This window comes from Neophocaena asiaeorientalis, unplaced genomic scaffold, assembly GCF_003031525.2.
Source record: "Neophocaena asiaeorientalis asiaeorientalis breed wild unplaced genomic scaffold, Neophocaena_asiaeorientalis_V1.1 scaffold24, whole genome shotgun sequence".
Lineage (NCBI taxonomy): Eukaryota > Metazoa > Chordata > Mammalia > Artiodactyla > Phocoenidae > Neophocaena > Neophocaena asiaeorientalis.
In genome coordinates this window covers 4,867,553-4,886,883 of record NW_020185317.1, presented here as the reverse complement: position 1 = coordinate 4,886,883, position 19,331 = coordinate 4,867,553, and the positions used below count along the sequence as shown (strand labels likewise).

General features: G+C 38.8%; 1 protein-coding gene across 2 annotated transcripts in view; it reads right to left on the bottom strand.

Annotated features, from left to right (window-relative positions):
• Window positions 1–19,331, bottom strand: part of STAT4 (signal transducer and activator of transcription 4) — an 87,117-nt gene that overhangs the window by 931 nt on the left and 66,855 nt on the right. The window contains exons 15-23 of one of the 2 annotated variants that reach the window (XM_024733664.1): window positions 10,799–10,882; window positions 9,183–9,281; window positions 6,661–6,796; window positions 5,063–5,112; window positions 4,733–4,827; window positions 3,477–3,613; window positions 2,952–3,143; window positions 1,408–1,474; window positions 373–481 (exon numbers count right to left, since the gene is read on the bottom strand). In XM_024733664.1, the coding sequence (XP_024589432.1) occupies window positions 373–481; window positions 1,408–1,474; window positions 2,952–3,143; window positions 3,477–3,613; window positions 4,733–4,827; window positions 5,063–5,112; window positions 6,661–6,796; window positions 9,183–9,281; window positions 10,799–10,882 (969 nt within the window). The remainder of the gene's footprint in view (window positions 1–372; window positions 482–1,407; window positions 1,475–2,951; window positions 3,144–3,476; window positions 3,614–4,732; window positions 4,828–5,062; window positions 5,113–6,660; window positions 6,797–9,182; window positions 9,282–10,798; window positions 10,883–19,331) is intronic. The other variant, XM_024733665.1, reaches the window with a different exon arrangement.

The window sequence follows — 19,331 nt, the reverse complement described above, 5'->3', positions numbered from 1 at the left end:
AACTAGACTTGCATATAATGAAATATAAGTATTGTCTGCTACAGTGGGGAGAGTGGTGGAGATTGGTGGGGCTGATGGTGGAAGTAGGGATGAAGTGTACTTGAGTAGGAGGATACAGAGATATTTTGCCCTTGGATGGCTTTTGATGGAAAGACCTCAAAGCAGTTCAAGTCAGTGTAGGTATCTGCTTCCAATGCCCCTAACATCAGCAACACGCAGGACCATACAGACGTACACCCCTTGTGTTATGCTCATGGATTTGTTCCAACAAATGTGTTTTCTCACTGCAGATCTTCACCCCTCGTTGATTCACACACCACCTTCGCTTCCTCAGAAATGCCCTTGACAGCAATGGAAAGAAAGGGGACATACCGCAGTTTCAATTGTTGTGGGACTCAGGTTTTCTCTCAGCACTGCGTACACACTTGGTGACATGGGAAGAAGGTCTGTTGGAGAATGTGTCTCCGTTGAATCACTTCGGCTTAAAGAGATGACAGGGTAAATATGGAAAGGGATTAAAAATAATAGCTTGTAGTGACTTACTGTGTTAGGAACTGTTAGGGCTCAGGGAAGGCCACTCCAAAATGTGCCTCAGTGGCATATCGATTATTTTGAATTAAATGACTTAAGTTACTTAAGAAAGAACCAATGCAGGAGGGACACTCTGACCCTCCTCTTTGCCTCCCCGAAAGCAGGAAATAAATCTCTTCCGTGAGAGGCGCCCTCCTTGCATCTGGAGGTGGAAGAACATCCTTCTTGCCAGAGACAGGGGATTCATTCGGGGCTGAGAAGCCTGTACAAATGAAGCTTGTTACTTCTTTAATTTAATACCTCAGGCCCAAACTCTGTTTAGATTCTTCACGACTTAAGCACCCAAAGCCTAAGTATCTTTTTCCTGTCGATTCCTCACAAATTTATTGACCTTTTGCCCAAAAAAGAATAAAAGCTGCCTGTTTTGGCCATTTCTTCAGTCATTTCTATGAGACTTCTATGCACACGACTTAAAATTTGTTCCTTTTATCCTGTTAATCTACCTTGTGTCAATTTTATTATTAGTCCAGCCATAAGAACTGGAAGGGGTAGAGGGGGAAATTTCCATCTCCCCAACAGAACTCATTTCTAGGACTTCATCTATTTGTGACACTGAGGTGCCTAATTCATCATTTGAAATCAGAGCCTTCAGCCTGCTATGGAACATAAGGCATATAAAAGGGCAACTTTAGAATTCCTTCGTGATGGGCTTCGTGGTGCATCCTGAAGACTAGCTTTATGTGTTAAAGGTAATGGGACATTGAGCATTAAACTGCTTTATTCTCCGTTATATGTACCCTGCTCTACTCTTAAATTTCCAGCTTTTTTTGGATAAGTTCAATAAGAACTATTTTACATGTGACTAAGATTACTTACATTGTTGAGATGGGGATAAATACAGAAGGGACATAACCTTTGTCTCCCCTTTCTGTTGGTCTTGAAACTGGAAAAGAAAGGTATGTTGGGGGAAAATGTTATTATTATTGATAAAATTAGAAAAAAAAGTCTAAAAAAGTATAAGTGATACTAAAAAGAAGAGATAATACAATTGTCTAGTGATTCACAAATTTTTTTAGTTGAATAGATGAAACAGCATTTTAGATGAGCATAAAATGTGCAAGAAGAGAGAAACAAATCTCTTGGCAGGCCTAACCTGACTTTACATATTAATGCTCTAAACTGTGTGAGAAAAATTGGGAATCAACTATATTACCTGTCTTCCATGTTACATTTAAGTTTAATTATAAGGACAGATTTATTCATGGATTGGGGATTTATAGTAACGCAATTCTTTTCATTAAAACTGACACCAATCGTAATCTTATAATTACACAAAGTTTTGAGGCACAGACACCAGTGTTACTAAAAGCACTGCTGCGCTGTAGTAACAGTCATGTTCAAACCTCACCTTGGAAACCCCCCCAGATTTCTCTGGTATACTATGTTGAACTTGTGTGTGATCCAATAGTAAGGACCAGCTGTAATTTTTCAGCTGTAATTTGTTGCATTGACATTTGTTATTTCATTCAGTCAGATGTAGAAACACTTAAAAGCCACACGTTTTTGTGGTGGTTGTTGTCTTTTGTTTGCTTCAGAGGGGGATGAAGGAGGGTGGCAGCAAGTCACCACCTGTGAGTGACAGCTGTACGATATTCCACATGGTGATGCTCATGTATTTAGTTGCTACAGATGAAATATTGTAATGGATTGTATATACTTCGATTTAAAGAAACAGAATAGTGAACTTATATTACAATTATATAGCTATTTCATGAATGTTCTTTTCATGTATTCAACAAATAATTACCAAATACCTGTTTGGGCCAGGTATCATTTTAGACCCTTAGGATACAACAGAAAAGGCAGGTATGTCAACACTTGTTATTGATAGGCTGCGAGGAAGGGTATGAAGCACAGACCCCCTTGTCCCCTCCCTGGTAAATGAACAATACTTTCTGAGTTGTGAGACTACAGTAAGTAAAAAATATAAAGCTTATCAACCCTGAGCTTCTTTTGTAAAAAACAGCCTTGCCTAACTTTTAACAGCTTTCTAATCATTACCTCCTCTTTCTTTTCCTCTCCCCAGGCATAGAGGTGAAGTTAGTGCCACTCCTATTAGAAAGGAGAAAACTGAAACTCTACCAGTGGCTGAGAGGCTCCCATGGCCATGGTGAAGTCCGTCTACAGCTACAGATTACTAAGTGCTCTGCTAGCTGGACAGCCCCAGCTGTTCCTTTTCGGGAACGGCTGACACACCACTTCATTTCTAAGGCTTCATTTCTAAGGCTTTGACCTCCACATACCTCATAGATCTTATAACGATAAAAGTCAACATAAAGGGAAGAACTTCATTTACTTTACTCCAATCTGAGATTATTTTCCAAAATCTTAAGAAGCAAAGCAAACGGAAAGAACCTAACCTTCACATGGCTGGCAGCTGTAGTGTTTACCGAAGGCTTTGTCTTTGGGAATATCAGGATAGAGGTACTTCAGAGGGTTTTCAGGAATGTTTTCAGCCATAATAACCTTGTAGTCTCGAAGGATGTCAGCAAATGGCAGAGCAGACAACCGGCCTTTGTTGTAGGGCTCTACAGAGTGGAATCTCACTTCTCCTGGAAAAAGAGAAAACAGAGAGAATATTCAGGTTCCTGCAGGCATTCTTTGTGGCCATTCTTCCTACCCACATTATGTTCATGTCACTTGTTGTAAAACAATGCCAGCCCTTCTCTGCATGTGGACAGTACAGATTGCCACGTGATACAGGACACCCACATAGGCTGTGAGAAATTCATGCTACCCTTCTCTGAAACAACTGTAACAACTAATATTCAAGCCCACTGAACACATAAAAGACAGAACAGCAAGCCACACACTTCTGAAGATGGAAAGACCAGTAACCAAACACAATACTAATTTCACATGAATAAATAATAGTGAGCATGTACCATTTTCAGAATGGTCCACCCAGGTGAAAGTTATTCCTCCAAGGTGGCTTTCACTGAATCTTAACAAAAAGGTTCCCGGCATTTTATCCTTTAGCAAGAGTCGTTCCTTCTCTTTGCTAACAAAGCCCATGACATACCTAAAAATAGAACATGCATAGTTTTATCTGATCAAAGACTATAATTTATTGCATTTGCATTTATTGCTTTCACAAAGAACAGACCTGAATTTGTTGTGATATAATCAAAAGTCAGTAGTGCCTGAATACTCTTATACAGATTAAAGTAAATATTAATACTCTATAAAGTGTGAGAAACTGCAACTACTTTCCACACTATGACACTAGATATGCTTAAAAAGGAAAGAAAAGAAAAAGGGACTACTATAAATAATGCAGTTATGAACACTGGGGTGATGTGTCTTTTCAAATTAGAGTTTTTATCTTTTCTGGATATATGCCCAGGAGTGGGATTGCTGGATCATATGGTAACTCTTTTTTTTTTAAAGAACCTCTGTACTGTTCTCCATAGTGGCTGCACCAATTTACATTCCTACCAATAGTGTACAAGGGTTCCCGTTTCTCCACACCCTCTCCAGCATTTATTATTAATGTTCATAGCAGCCCTATTTACAACAGGCAAGGTATGGAAGCAACCTAAGTGTCCATCAACTGATAATTGGCTTAAGAAGATGTAGTATAAATACACAATGGAAGCTTAGCCATAAAAAAGAATGAAATATTGCCATTTGCAGCAACATAGATGGACCTAGGGGATACCATACTAAGTGAAGTCAGACAGAGAAAGACAAATATTATATGATATCACTAATATGTGGAATCTAAAAAATAATGCGAATGAATTTATTTACAAAACAGAAACAGACTCTCAGACATAGAAAACAAACTAATGATTACCAAAGGGGAATGGGGGTTGGAGGGAGGGATAAATTAGGATTTATGTTGGGATTAACATATACACACTACTGTATATAAAATAGATAACCAACAAGGACCTACTGTATAGCACAGGAAACTATACGCAATGCTTTTTAATAACCTATAAGGTAAAAGGATCTAAAAAGGAATATTATATACACATATATATGTATGTATAACTGAATCACTGTGCTGTACACCTGAAACTAACACAATATTGTAAATCAACTAAACTTCAATGTTTTTAAAAAGGGAAAAAAATTGACAGCATAAACATAAGAACCTAATGAGTTCATATAGAAAATATAGGCTGTAACTCACCCATCAATCCAAAGGGGAAGAATGTGTTTCTTAATTAGGTCTAATATTGCTTCAAGCCATGTCCAAAAGGTAAATGATTTACCAGGTAAGTGCTCCTATTGGAATAAACAAACATGTTAGGACAATGATTATTTCAATAGTAATGTTAGTATGGTAATTCAAGTTCCTTTTTTCAATGAAATATTTCCTTCAAATGAAAAAACAGTTTCGAGTTTCTTCTTAAAATAACCTTATCCAGGAAATCCTCAAAATCCCAAATTATAATATGGAGGCTTAAAAAGGAATACTAAAAAAAAATCTAAATGATGCTACCCCTCCCCCTGTTTGTACCTTGCAGAACTTGGCCCACGTGAGATGACCATCACTGTAGCTAGACTGGACTAAAATGAAAGAAAAGAATGAGATTTTTATTAAACAATTAGACTCCTCAATTTGGTGCTCAATTTAGATCTCTCCCCCCCGACCACTGATAAGCATTTCCTAAGCACCTGCTATGGGTTTACAGTGTATTTAATGCTAGAAACAGTAAAAATAAAAGATATCATGAAATTTTTTTATCTAGGAAAGAATTCTTTTCAATGGAGGAGCTAAAGATAGCCTTAGGAAGTGGGTGGGTGTCTAGAACAAGACCTCCATGAATGGATAGGATATAAATTGTCAGAGGAGAAGGAAGAGGCCACTCCAGTAGCAAGAATAATGTAAGATGAGACGTAGTGGATATGAACACAGCTTATATAGGAGAAAGTAAGTGCAGCGTAATGTTGGTAAATAAACATTATAAAATGAATTTGTGAAAGCCAGAATGCCAGAAGTCTTGAATATTGTCGTGAAAAGAATGAACTAGAGATCCACTTGGCAATAAGGAACCACTGACTGTTTTGATCCAGCCCAATGAAAAAAGAGGTTCTATCTAAAATTTAAGGAAATTATGAGAAAAATTTGATGAAGACCCGAAAGGATATGGCTGCTATTTATACTGTATATATTTAAAAGGTTTATTCACTCATTAACAAATATTTGTTGAATGCCTACTATTGTGGTTTATGAATTAAATAAGGATCAAAAAGGATATTTACATTAAGTAAATTTTGTAATATTTCCAATTTATTTAAACACTAATTGATCGGATAGTAAGTACAAGGGCGACCCAGCATCACTTGTAAGTCAAATTTAACCAAATCACACACGATTCTACTACTGCTGCTCAAATTCATCTTTGGCTCTGCTTTAACTAGAAATGTATACAAATTCAATTTTAACTCTTTTCTTGGTGCCAAATGTGTTCACTCCATACTTGTCAAAATATACACATCTTTTAAAATTCTTTTATAAAAAGCTTACACTGTAGTCACTACATGGAGCACCAGTGACTATTTTGCAAACTTTAGAAATATCGGTCAAAGCGGAAATTTTCTCGATATGAAGAATTAAGTATTACCTGGATAGTTTAAAATTTATAATAAATTTCCTGATCCTGGGATCAGCTGTTTTCCAGTTGGTTAATGACCATTGCAATATTAATATGAAGATCAAGGCACCATTAAGGCTTCACAGTACATTCAGTGGAAATGGCATAAGAACACCCTGGAGGCTGGAGTGTGGAGTGGAAAGGAAGGGGCTTTACAACTGGACAGCCCTGGCCTGCATCTTGGCTCTAGTATGTACTAGCTGTGGCAAGTCACTTAACCTCTGAACTTAAGTATCCCCATGTATAAAATGGATAGAATGAAGAATTATCCTCAATATTCTGCCTTACGGAAATTTTGTGAGAAAGATACTATAGCATTTAGCCCTATGCCCAGCGATGTAGTAGGCACTCAATAAATTGTGATGATCATTATTATTATTAATAGTAATATCACCCTCATTCTTTAGAACGGTTGAGTACCAAAAACAGGGGCAAGTTCTCCACATCTACCAGATCTTACCTGTAAGTTTTTCGACCAGCATATTGAGTTGATCTGAGTTCAGGCCTCGGCCAACATATGATGAAAACTGCCAGCTCATCACTTCCAGGAGTTGACTCAAAGTGGCAGACGGAGGGTTATTAAAGAAAACCAAGTTCTGAAACAGAGTTGTAGTGATGATTATATGTATTAATCACATTGAACACACTGTAGTTCAACACATAGGATTCCTGATTTAAACTCCTTAGGCCAGCCTAAGTTAATAGTACAGAACTATTGTCTCATCTCTATTGTGCTTTTATAGTAAGACTGATTTTGCCTTTTCCTAAAGAGTCCCTTGTTCTTTGAGTCTAATATGATATATGGCTCTATCTTATCCTTGAAAGAATCACTGTGCAGCTCTTTAACTTTCCCTAGACTATAGTCTATCAACCAAGTACTGACAACACACTGTTCAACAAGTTAGACAAATACTCTCTTCTGAAATAATATTAATCTTAAACAAGACCTATATCATGTTATTTAATTGGTTTATCATGGATTGGTACAAGTTATACCTTGACCAGACAAAGCATCCCAAAGCAGAAAGACAGTTAAGTCCCAGGCTAAGGAAGGGGACCCTACAATAGGAATCATAATTAACCTGGGACTCCTGTTTTATGGATAGGACTATAGTCTTTTCTTATTTTGCTCTAGACAAGAGGATCTTTGGTATGATCAACTGCAAGTAAGATTGTTTGTACCAGAAAATGGGTCAACAGTGGTGGAACAGAAGGCTTCACCTCAGATTACTGGAAAGCAGAAGGTGTTAAAGCCGAGAAAGATGTTTTAAGAAAGGAAGGGTGGGGGGAGGAATTAAGAAATCCATTGCAGTATGGGGAGAAGGCCTTTGGCGAACCTGAACTAAGCTGGGCAGCAAGAAAAGGAACCAATTCAAGAGACTTCAGAAGGTGGCAATAAAAGAGGACACAGCATCCAAGAAGGAGTGAGAAATAGGTAGGAGAGGAATGGAGAGAAAGAATTTCTAGAGGGGCAGTTTTCCTTGAACCTAAGGATTATGTCTGGACAAATGACCAAAAAGCATAGAACATAATCAAGGTCTAGGAGCTTAGGTTTTGAAGCAGAATAGAGTTAGGAAGAGAAACCAGAGTTCCTTGTTCTGCTGAACTCTGTATGTAGGCTGTGCATTTATGTGTTAGGAGCTGTATATGAAATACATCTCCAGATTCCTCATCCAAGACTAGAGCAGAATCTGAGACGGTTAGTGTGACAACTTTGGTGGCTTTCTTATAGAAGAAGGATGCTGAAGAAAGCTAAGTGTAGCAGCACTGCACTCTGAGGCTGGAGGACAGAGTATCCCATCTTCCTTCCTACATCCTGGAATTGGATGAAAAGCTCCAAATGTGTAGCTCCTAATGGGGAATGACGTTAAATCTCAGAAGTGTTGGCTGTTCTTGGCTTTACAGACCAGGTAACTTTTCTAGTGAGTTCTGTTCTCACTGCAGGCCGAGAGGAAGTAAGGCACAGGGCACTCTGTACAGCGTTCCTCTCTGCAGTTAATCTCCCTCAGAGGCCGGGGCACCAGAAGATGAGAAGGAACAGGGCTGAGTCATTTTCCATGCTGTTTCCTTATTAGGCACATTAAAACAAAAGGGAAGGAACTTGGAGCTGACTCATCATGACTATTCCTATTGCTAGGACCTGAGGTAAAAGAATTCTTCCCTTTGGAAGAAACACTTGCTTTGAATCAAGAAGAAATATTTACATCTGACCTATTTTCTCTAGACCTTGGTGGTTTCCAGGACAACACACTGGGGTTTTGTAAGAGGGAGCAAGGGGAAATGCTGACTCATCTTTTTTGCCACACCCTTCCTTGGCCTTCTTTTAAGAAGAGCTTCTATTCTCTGCTTGCTTTGAAACTTGAGGCCAATTTTTCTTCCATATCTTAAATAACCACCAGATGGCATTAAAACCCAATTTGAGCCTAGAATGGAATAAATCTATAATCAACTTGAAAATTTGTATAGTGTCGTTAGGCGAGATTGATGAATATTCTAGTCACTTATTTGAAACCAATTCTCTACCTTTGTGGAAGAGCCTGTGTGGATAAGGTGTGGCCAGACGTAGTTGAGGAGGTAAACACAACAGTCGGACATCAAATTCTGGAGAGAGGAGTCTCCCCAGAGCCTAGTTAACAGAGCCACAGGATGGCCCTAGAACTCTCTGTGATGTACAGAGTTGGGAGCTGACCAGACTGTCAGAAATAAAGAATACCTGTCTGTCACTTCTGCTAGCCAGAACTCTCTCAGGGTCCAAGTACATCAGAACATATTACTTTAAATATGACATGAGGGAGGAATCATACAACTGAATATATTGGAATTTTGGAATAAACAATCCACAAAGACATGTCAAAATTTATACACACACACACACACACACATACACACACACACATCTTTTGGGGCAGATGGGTTTTGTTAACAATAAAAAAAATCAAATAGAATTAAAGGAGGAGAAACAGGAATAGAAAGAGACTGTACCTGGGAATCATTGGTTGACACGTTGTACCAAATGATGGATGCCCAAGCGTTAGGTAACTGACTGACATTGGAAATCATCACCACAGGTAATGAGCAGGTCTGGTTAAAAAGAAAAATAGCACAGTTATTACAGGTAGTAGTACCTTACACTGATTTTACACTTGGCCCTCTTCCCTAAAGGGTCATCTCAAGCCAACCCCACTCCTCCAAGGCAGTGGTGTCTATACTGCCTTGGTCACTAAAATGATTCATGAAGGCACTGGAACCTTCTGAGCATATATGAGTCAAGGTACAGGGAGGAAAGGAGCTATACAAATAGGAATCCTTTCAGAGTGCTTGGTCAGTCAGCTCCAATATCTTCCTTGACATTGTGGAGGTATTTTTACTTTCTTATGTCATGTACTGCCTAAAATGTAACTAATTAGAGCTTGTATTGACTTAGCAAATTTCCTCTTAATAAATTATATTAAGAATCTAATTTAAAACTTATCTCTGGAACGGATTAATATATTCAAATTATGATCTAACATCTAATTAATGTCAGTATCAGATATGGGAGTTTTAATTGTAGAAGATGGAGAGGCAAGCGATCTTGGAAAACAAAGCATTATGGGAGATAGAGCTGCCTCATCTGTTGTCATGGCACCCAACTTAGTACTTTCGTGCTGAAGTTTTCAACCTTACAGAATAAACAGGCTTCACAGACTAGTGTGGGACTCTAACCAACTTACATTAGTCCCTTCCCATTAACGGAGGTTAGTTAGGTTGCTTGTAGACAGTGAAATACCCACCTGCGGAACTTAATATCTCATGGAAACAGACATTTAAGGAAAAGAGATGAGGAAAGAATCCATGGAAAATTTTATAAACATGTTTACATTCGTTAAGATAAAAGAGCAAAGGCAGAACTCTAAAAAAACATATCCTACAAATAGGACCATATTCAATCATGTGAAATTGCGTTTGTTCATTCATGCGCTCATTCATTTATTCAACAAATGTTGAGCATCTATTATGTGCTAGGCATTGTGCTAGGCACAGGTAATGGAGGGATAAAGGTGTAATGTCCTGCCTTCAAGAGCTCATTGTCAATCATGTTCAACTTAATCCCCAGTTTCCTTATTCCTTTTTTGAGTTCAATAGTAACAGTTACAAGAGGATCAAAACAATGTACCGTTAATGTTCCTATCATTGGTCTTTGCTCATTATACTATAAAAACCTTTCTTCTGAGGGATTTTTACGTACACGTTAAAATTTTGAAAATATATCATACATGACATGGTTCAAGTATACTTATTTCTCTTTAGGCTTTCCTCTGAGTATCCATGACTCAGGGAATCCCAGAAAACAAACAGACAAAAAAACAGTCTGGGCAACAAATTATTCAATAAGTCTTGAATTATAATGACTGTGAGATTTTATCATTTATATTTAACCAGAATAATATATGTTGACGAATCAGTGAATATTTGACATACTGATTTCCTAAATTAAAACAAAAATGATGAATAAGGAATGTACTAAAACCTAGAAAATACTGAGCTTTCATCTTCAAATGATGACCAATTCCTGAAAATGTTACTAGTAAATAGTAGATATTCCTTGAAATACCTACCTCCAAATCTATGGTGAGGCCGTAGAGGCAGATCTGTGTCTCAAATGTTATGGAATGAAGCTCCTCAGTCACCATGTGACAGCCCTAAGGGGAGAAAGAAATTGCTATCTTACAAATACATAGTTGTTATCTATTATTAGGCATGCTTTTATAAACATTAGTAAATTCTTAAAGTAAATACCCTCAAACACCTCCTATTATGGAACATTCCTTCTTATTATTTAAAAGGTTATTTAAAGTATATACAGAGTTTGAGAAATCTTCATTTCCACAAACAGAATGATTTTAAGTCTCCAAAACAATATAATTTCTAGTTTTTACAATTCCAGTATATTTTCATCAGTTGAATTCAGACAAGTTTTTCCTTATTTTTAATTTTGGAAGTTAGCCCTTTTGACTTACCAACCATTAATAAAAGCAAGCCATATGTGTGTAGCTATAAAAGAAACAAGTCAATGTCATAATGGATTTGTTTTTTTTAAAAAAGCAAGATTTCCTTCTGGTTAAACATGGTAGGTGTAAAACGTGTACTTTCCCCAGCTCCTTCCAGAAACTTCGGTAAAGTAATAGCTAGGGTTTTATTTACTTTCCAGGAAAATAAAGCTGTAATCTAGGTCTCAAAATGAGAGGTAGGGGAGTGTGGAGCGAGGGTGGCAGTAGGGGTAATGTGTCTCAGAACCAGGGGTTGGAAACACTGGGCCCCCTGAGTCTGGAGTGAGGGCTGAACAGGAGGAGCAGTTACTAGCCCCAGCCCTTTGCAACGAGGTTCCCAACATTCCCCGACACTGGTGGGAGACAGGAAGTTTACTCTCTGGAGCGGATGTATCAGAGGAACTAGAGAGGCTCTCTGCATTTTGGATACAAGGCCAAGATGAGGGCAGGGTGAGGTACTGTGCGGGAGGATCCTGCCAAATCTAGGGGAAGCCCATGCCCCTGTCTCTGCTTGACACCTCCAGGAGAGATATCCGGGAGATAACCAGACCAAGGGAGAAACAACTTACAGATACTACCTTTAGGGACCCCCCAGTGAGACAGCCAGGTCCTAATAATCACTCTTAAGTCTAAATCCCTACCATGCACACAGAACTTCCAGTTTTTTAGTGCTCTTAAACAGTAAACTAATGGTCATCCAACATTTGACAAAGCCTCTCACATGAAATGCAGATACAAAAATCAACAACCAAGAACTCAGAAAAAAAGAGAGAATGCAAAAAGCAAACGAAAAGTTTAAAAAAACTATAATAAAAAATATTATAATAAAAAAAGTATATCAGGCTCAGTTTTATACATTAGCTCAACAAATAAATGGCATAGGAAAGGGGCGAATCAACCACTGTAATGGGTGAACATTGCTTGGATACTGATTTGTACAAACCAGCTGTAAGAAGATCTTTTCAAGATAGTGGAGAAATTTGAACAAATAATGGAGTTTTATTAAGGAAAGATTTTAAGTAAATGCTATTTTCGTTTTTTTTGTGATAAGTGTATTGTGGTTAGGTTTTTAAAAAATTTTATCTTCTAGATAAGAGATACCTACCAAAATATCAATGAGTAAGATGCTATACTATCTGGAATTTAAGTACTCCAGGAAAAATGTGTGTGTTTATGGGGAAAATAGATTAACTAAGACAGGGAAAATGTTAATTATTGTTGAAGCTGGGTGATGTAAAAATGAAGGTTCATTGTATTTCTCTATATACTTTAGTATATAGTTGTATATACATATACATTTTGTTCATTAAAAAGTTCTTAAAGATGTTTAAAAGACTTCAGATGTTACATCCTTACAGATGTAACCAATACATTACATCCATGAAAGGAGAATAGTATACTACCAAAAGGAACATTCAGAAAAGAATGATGAACAATTAAAAATATAATAAGAGAAATAGACAAAACAATAGAAGAGCTGAAAGTAGGGCTGAGGAAATGTCCCAGAAAGTAAAAACAAAAAAACAAAAAACCCCCAAAGAAATAAAAAATAGGATAGAAAAGATAACAAATAAAGAATAACAAACTCAAAACAACAAACAGAAGTTCCAGAAAGAGAACAGAGGAAATGGAGTAGAGGAACTATCAAAGGCATAACCCAATGGTAACTCTTATACATTCTAATGGGAGTTGGTACAATCACTTTTTGAGAATAATGTCTCAATACCTAATAAAGTAGGAGATGCACTCATTCCCCAGGATGATGGTGAGAGTAAGTTTATAAAAACCAGAAAACAAAAAAACAAAACACGATTGTGCAACAGGATCAGAGGGCAATCGGCCCAGATTGGAGCAAGAGATGGAGGGTTCCCAGAGGGATGTTGCCAAAAAGAAAGAAAAAGACAAATTCAGATGGACTTGTATGACTATATTTTAAGGACCTTTCAAGTTCTGAAGGAAAGTTTGGGGCTACATTAGTAACAGTTACATAAAATAAACTGATTAAATAAAAAATCTGAGGCAACTAATAAATCCAGGGAAAACTAAAATAATACAAGAATGGAAATACAATCATACTATGTTATATGGTTCAGCTGTTAACAATTTTTATATAATCATAGTAATGTAAACACTGAATATATTAACTAACCAAAACACAGTATATGATAATATTGTGAAGATGGGTGAAATTAATATGTATGAAGAGCTGGTATAAGAGAGCCATAGCTTAATTTAAAATGGGTAACCATCAAGGTACTACTGTATAGCGCAGCGAACTCTGCTCAAAATTATGTAACAACTAAATGGGAAAAGAACTTGAGAAAGAATAGATACATTTATATGTATAACTGAATCACTTTGCTGTACACCCGAAACTAACACAACATTGTTAATCAACTATTCTCCAATGTAAAATAAAAAGTTTAAAAAGAGAGAGAGAGCCACAGCTTAATCTTTTATAGAAATAATTCAGGAGTTAAGTGTATAAAATAAAAAAATCAGGAAGTAACAGTATGATATTAGCATGATATTTATAGCTCAAAAAATGGTCATCTCTGGGGAGTGGGTTTGGAGTGGGAAGGAGTGGGACAGAAATTGCTGTTTTTCCATGATGAAATCTGACAGCAACTTGCTATGTGCCCAGGACCAGCAGTACTGTCATCATCTAAAAGCTTGTTAGAAAAACAGGATTTCTGGCCTCATCCCAGGCCTACTGAACCAGATTCTGCATTTTAACAAAAACCCCGGGTGGAATTTATGAGGCAGTTATTCTCAATGCGATGTATCCACATTGTGTTTCGTCTCAAAAGGGATGTGGAAAATTTACAGATGATACAGAAAGCCAAAACGATTTTAAAAATAAGCCCTGGGGGAACATATGAACAGAAGTGGAATTATCTAGGTTAGAAAAGTCAGTGTGCAGTTGGGGGTGGCTGAGTCAGCCCTGAGGGAAAGGCACATCTACCGCTGAATATATGTTGATAATAAGCTGGAATCCATCGGCATTAAATTTCAAAAAATAAAAATAGTTCTAATATGATGATATGAAAAACAACTACATGGGGGAAGACTTTGGTGATAATGAGGCACATTAAAATAGAATTTGTTCCTGAGAAGGAAATAGAAAATTAAAAACTCCTCTCTCTCTTGGGTTAGATCATTGTGGTACCTTATTCTGCCTGGAGTAACTTAGACTGACCTGGTGAGATTGCTTCTTACTGGATTAGTAGAAAGTTATGATCCTGAAAATTCCTCTTGAAAATTCCCTTAGACCACCCCTAAAATTACTCCAAACACGCCAAACAGCCAGCCCCCTCCCCTGACATCCCCTTACATGTTGAAATAAATAAATTGCTCTTCCTTTGATTGAGCATGACGTGAAGTAGTTGGCTATGTTCAGGCACCAAGGTGAACAAAAACCACATTTTTTTAAACAACAGAAAAATCCCACTGCCCTATGGGGAGGAAGTGTTTACGCTATGCAAAGCACTGAGACAAATGAAGAATCCACAAGTCCACGTTCACTAACGGGGTGGGGGGTGGGGGGTGCTCCCATTCTCACTGAGTTCAGTGGCGGACGGGACACGAGCCTGGGCAGCACATTTAGAAGCCTGAGGCAAGCACACAGATGGAGACCACATACCGTATGTCTAACTATTTAGCTGTTACAAAGCAAGTGATCAAACTGTTAAAATATGGTCTCGTCTCCTGCCTTGACAGCTAAGCTTTCACCTGACCTAACTGGCCAGGTTTTAATTCCTCAAAGTGCCACAAACATGCTGGCCTGGGGAGAGCGTGGCCATCCTGGACCGTGGCCCATCCCCCTCTCTTCCACCTCTGGGAGGGGCTTTCTTGGACTAGTGTGGCCCCTAGGTCTCTCCTTGTGCCTAGAAATGTTTGCATTGATGGTGTCATCTGTGCTTGAAAGAGCATACCTGGGGAAGAGGTCTGTACAAGCCCTGGAAGTGGGCTTGAGGTCTTTGGGGCTGGGAATTCTGCAGCTGGGAATTCTGGGTGAGCACATAGCCTCGACCGCTCAGACATCTTTCTCTGTAGGGAGGGCCACAGCTGGAGGGCAGCCAAAGGGAGCCTTCTGAGTCCTATCCCTCCCCCATTCTAGCCTCTATTGTTTAATTTATATGATTAAATGTGTACATATATATATAAGATAATTCATTATGGATAATTCCCTCAGATATTTGGGTTATGGCAGTTGTGTGCTCACTGTCCAAATGGCAGGACTCCACAGACAGAGCAATGACACACGGGGTTGTCCATTAACTTTGGAAGAAGACTTTGTACGTTAAATATTACTTTATTAAACTGTAATGTGGGTGGTGAGAGGTTTTCTCAGTGATTCAAACTAATTTCTAATGTTTACTTAAAACCCCTGATGCAACTGTGAGGCACATTTAGAATGAAATCCAACAAGGAAGCTGACGGACAATACACATGACTGGAGACAAGCAGTTCTGACAGAAGAGAGTGTCATTAATTTTCAAAGCTTGAATGGCATCAATCACAGTCTTTATTATTTTATCAGAGCAGTCCAAGCCAGAGACACTATTCAATCTCACGTTCCCAGAGTCCATTCCTTACACGCTGGCAAAATATCATAGATAAGATGTACCATTAATGTCTGTATTAAAGCCATTTTAACCATCTGAGATGGTTAGAGATTTAAAATATCCATATTTATGATATTTATATTATAACTGGATTGACTGTATTGTACCCACTGGATAATCTGCTAAGGAATTGGAAAACTGGCTGAACAACCTGACCAGGGCTCTGCCTGGAAAAAAATACACAAACTGATGAAAGGTAGGTATAGATGTCACCATATTCTTTTATGTTACCTCTGCTCAGTGTCTAACAGCACACCCTGAAAACCTAGAATATGTTAACGAGTGGCTATGGCTTTTGGATTTTGACTTGAAAGACAACCTCTGTTAAGAAAATATGACTGGGATAAGGATGATTTTCATCTAAATTTCTTGCTCGTCTTTTTTATTTTTTAGTATTTTTTTAATTGAAGTGTAGCTAATTTACAATGTTGTGTTAGTTTCTGGTGTATAGCAAAGTGATCCAGTAATACATATATATACATATTCTCTTTCATATTCTTTTCCATTATGGTTTATTACAAGATATTGAATACAGTTTCCTATGCTATACAGTAGGACCTTATTGTTTATCTTGCTCGTCTCTTAACAAGCCATACTCTATGATAATGCCGCACATGGAAAACTATGTGGAATAGAAAACGACTGCAATAATCCATTTGCTTAATGAGTATTTGTTGAGTCCCTGTCATGTGGAGACCACTGGCCTAGATGCTGGGAAACAGTAAGAGGGGAAATAATGGTACAGTCACATGAGAGACAGACCTTAGTCACAGAATCATAGGAAATGAATGTAAAGTGACAACAAATTATCAGCCCATAATGTAAGGGGATTGTATGGAGGGTGTTGCAGAAAAAGTCTACATTTTTAGTGTTATTCTGGTACCAATGTTTGTCTTAAGAAAGCATTGCAACTACTTAAACTAGTTCAGAAGGAAATCAACTTCCTGTGAAAATGCTCAAGCTAGTTGGAGTGTGAGTGGTGGCTCTGTGTTTGAGAACACTGAACCTTGAAAGAACATTTGTCTGGCTATTTTGTTAAACGAAACTCAAGTCACCCAGGCTTTACTAATAGCTTCTTTGTGTTTCATGACTTTCCACCACATAAACAAAATTACTTAACACCTCAGTCTGTGACTAAAACTGTCATTTATCAGTTAAAGCCTACTGACAGAGCAAACTCGAGACACTGCAATTCCAGCCTCCCTGTTCAAACAATTTCTGCACTTCAACAATCACTCTCTAGCTGGCTCTAAGGACGTCTGGGAAAGGTTGCTTCCTGGGAATCTGTAGATAGCGTGTCTACAGATTCCTCATTTCCAAGCAGATTCTCAAAATCAAATTCATTTTGAAAAAAATGACCCTACCCTCTGTTGTACTTCTGAGGATTACAGAATCTCAGTCAAAGGAACTTAGAGATTGACTAGTCCAACAGTTTTCAAATCTTTTTGAACCCTGGAACATGTTCTTAAAAGTAAATTTCCCACCTGGGTCCCAATCTGTAAAATATTTAAAATAGAGCTGACTGATTGAAACAGGGGTGGGGGACCCAGAGCTCCACCCTTCACCAGCCCCCAACCAAGGAGGTGGCGCCATTGTTCTCCCTGGCCTTCTGGGGACAACATGAGTCTAGGGCAACGTCAACATCCTCCCTTCACCCAATGCTACAGCCAGGCGCCCATGCACATCCTGACAGGTCACCTCTTCCTGGCTAATCTCAGAGTCAAACAGACAAGGGGTGCTGCAATTCTAAGGAGGTTTGGATTGGCAATCCTGGGGAAACTGTCATGGTGTGTCTGTGATCATTTAATGAGTATTCAGTCTAAGCTCTCACAACCACAAACATAGAACTGAGGGACCCTAAGCTGTGGGGTGTGGTGATGCGGTGGGCAGCAGGTAGATGTGCAGTCCTGTAAAAGGGGCCTATATATGGGGTGGTCTGAGGTTGCATGGACCTGGAGCCAGAAAGCCATGCTCGCTGGCCCTTGAAAGGGAATGTTTCCAGCAGAGCACCTAGCAGGTGGGCAGAAGAGGAAGGATAAGGATTAGTGGTTTATCCTAGGCCAGGTACCACCTTTAGAGCCATTTCCCCACCTGCTCTTTATAGAGGGGGCAGCCTGGAGGGCTGATCAGGAAGCCCATGGCAGACAGCCGCACAGCACACGGCAATTGACTCTCACACACGCCATCTCGTGTGGTCCTCACAACAGCTCTATGAAGTGCAGGTTAACATGAAACTTTATAGTTAAGGAGTTAGTGAGGTAAAACAGCTAGCGCAAGGTCAGCTGCCTGTAAGAGGCAGAGCTGTGGGCAGTGCTGTTTCCACCACCGCACCGATGCACGCAGGAGATAAGGGAGAAGTCAACGTTTTCTCAGGAAGCATTAGTTTAAATTCCTTCTACCCTTCGTAAGGATTCCAGTGCGAGGTAACTATGTGATTTCTGAGCAGGTGGGTAAAGTGAGGACAACGACAGCAGCAGCTGGAACAGAGAGGAAAGGATGAGATGCTGTTCGCAAACCTGCAAAGATCTCCCTTATCGGTGCTTTGTGACCACCTAGAGGGGTGGGAATGGGAGGGTGGGAGGGAGGGAGATGCAAGAGGGAAGAGATATTGGGACATATGTATATGTATAACTGATTCACTTTGTTATAAAGCAGAAACTAACACACCATTGTAAAGCAATTATACTCCAATAAAGATGTAAAAAACAAAAAACAAAAAACATTCAGATTGAGCTGCCAGACGATAACAAATTTCTCCCACAAGTTATTTGCCTCATGTATTTCATTTAAAGAAAAATTAGGTACTACTAGGCAACAATAAAAGTACAGAAGCATAAAATTATATATCGTTTAAATTTTCTTTTCAAAGAATCAGAAAAATAAATTTCATACCATAAACCTAAAAAAAAAAGAAAAAAAAAATCTCCCTTATAGGAATCTCAGCAAATGGCGGGCTGGGATGAGATAAAGGGGCAGCAGAGGTCAAAGAGGAGGGCCAACTAGGGCAGCCTCTCCAAGGGAAGGTTTCATGACTACAGAGGGAGCACAGCACAGCGGCCAAGAGCATGGACATGGGAGCCAGACTGCTATGGTTTGAATCATCTTTGCTGTACCACTCTGTGCCTCAGTTTCCCTAGCCAAAATAAGTATGACACTAATGGTATCTACTTCATAGACTTCTGCAAGAGCTACGTAAATCAATGCCAGTGAAGCTCTTAGACAGTGCCCGATATATAGTAAATGCCGCACGAGGATTTGTCCAATAAGTTCTTATCAGGCTGTGAACTCCTGCTTCAGGTGCTCACAGATAAGCGATAAGCGACAGCTACTGTTTGAAATTCGAAAATGAGGTTATAACATCCTAGCTTCCTGTTCTCCCTAAAGTTTGGTTACTTCAATCCCTGGCCCCATTAATTTATGAAGCCCATGTTAACATCAGATCTTCCCCCACTCTTTCCTGACTTTCCTTTCGT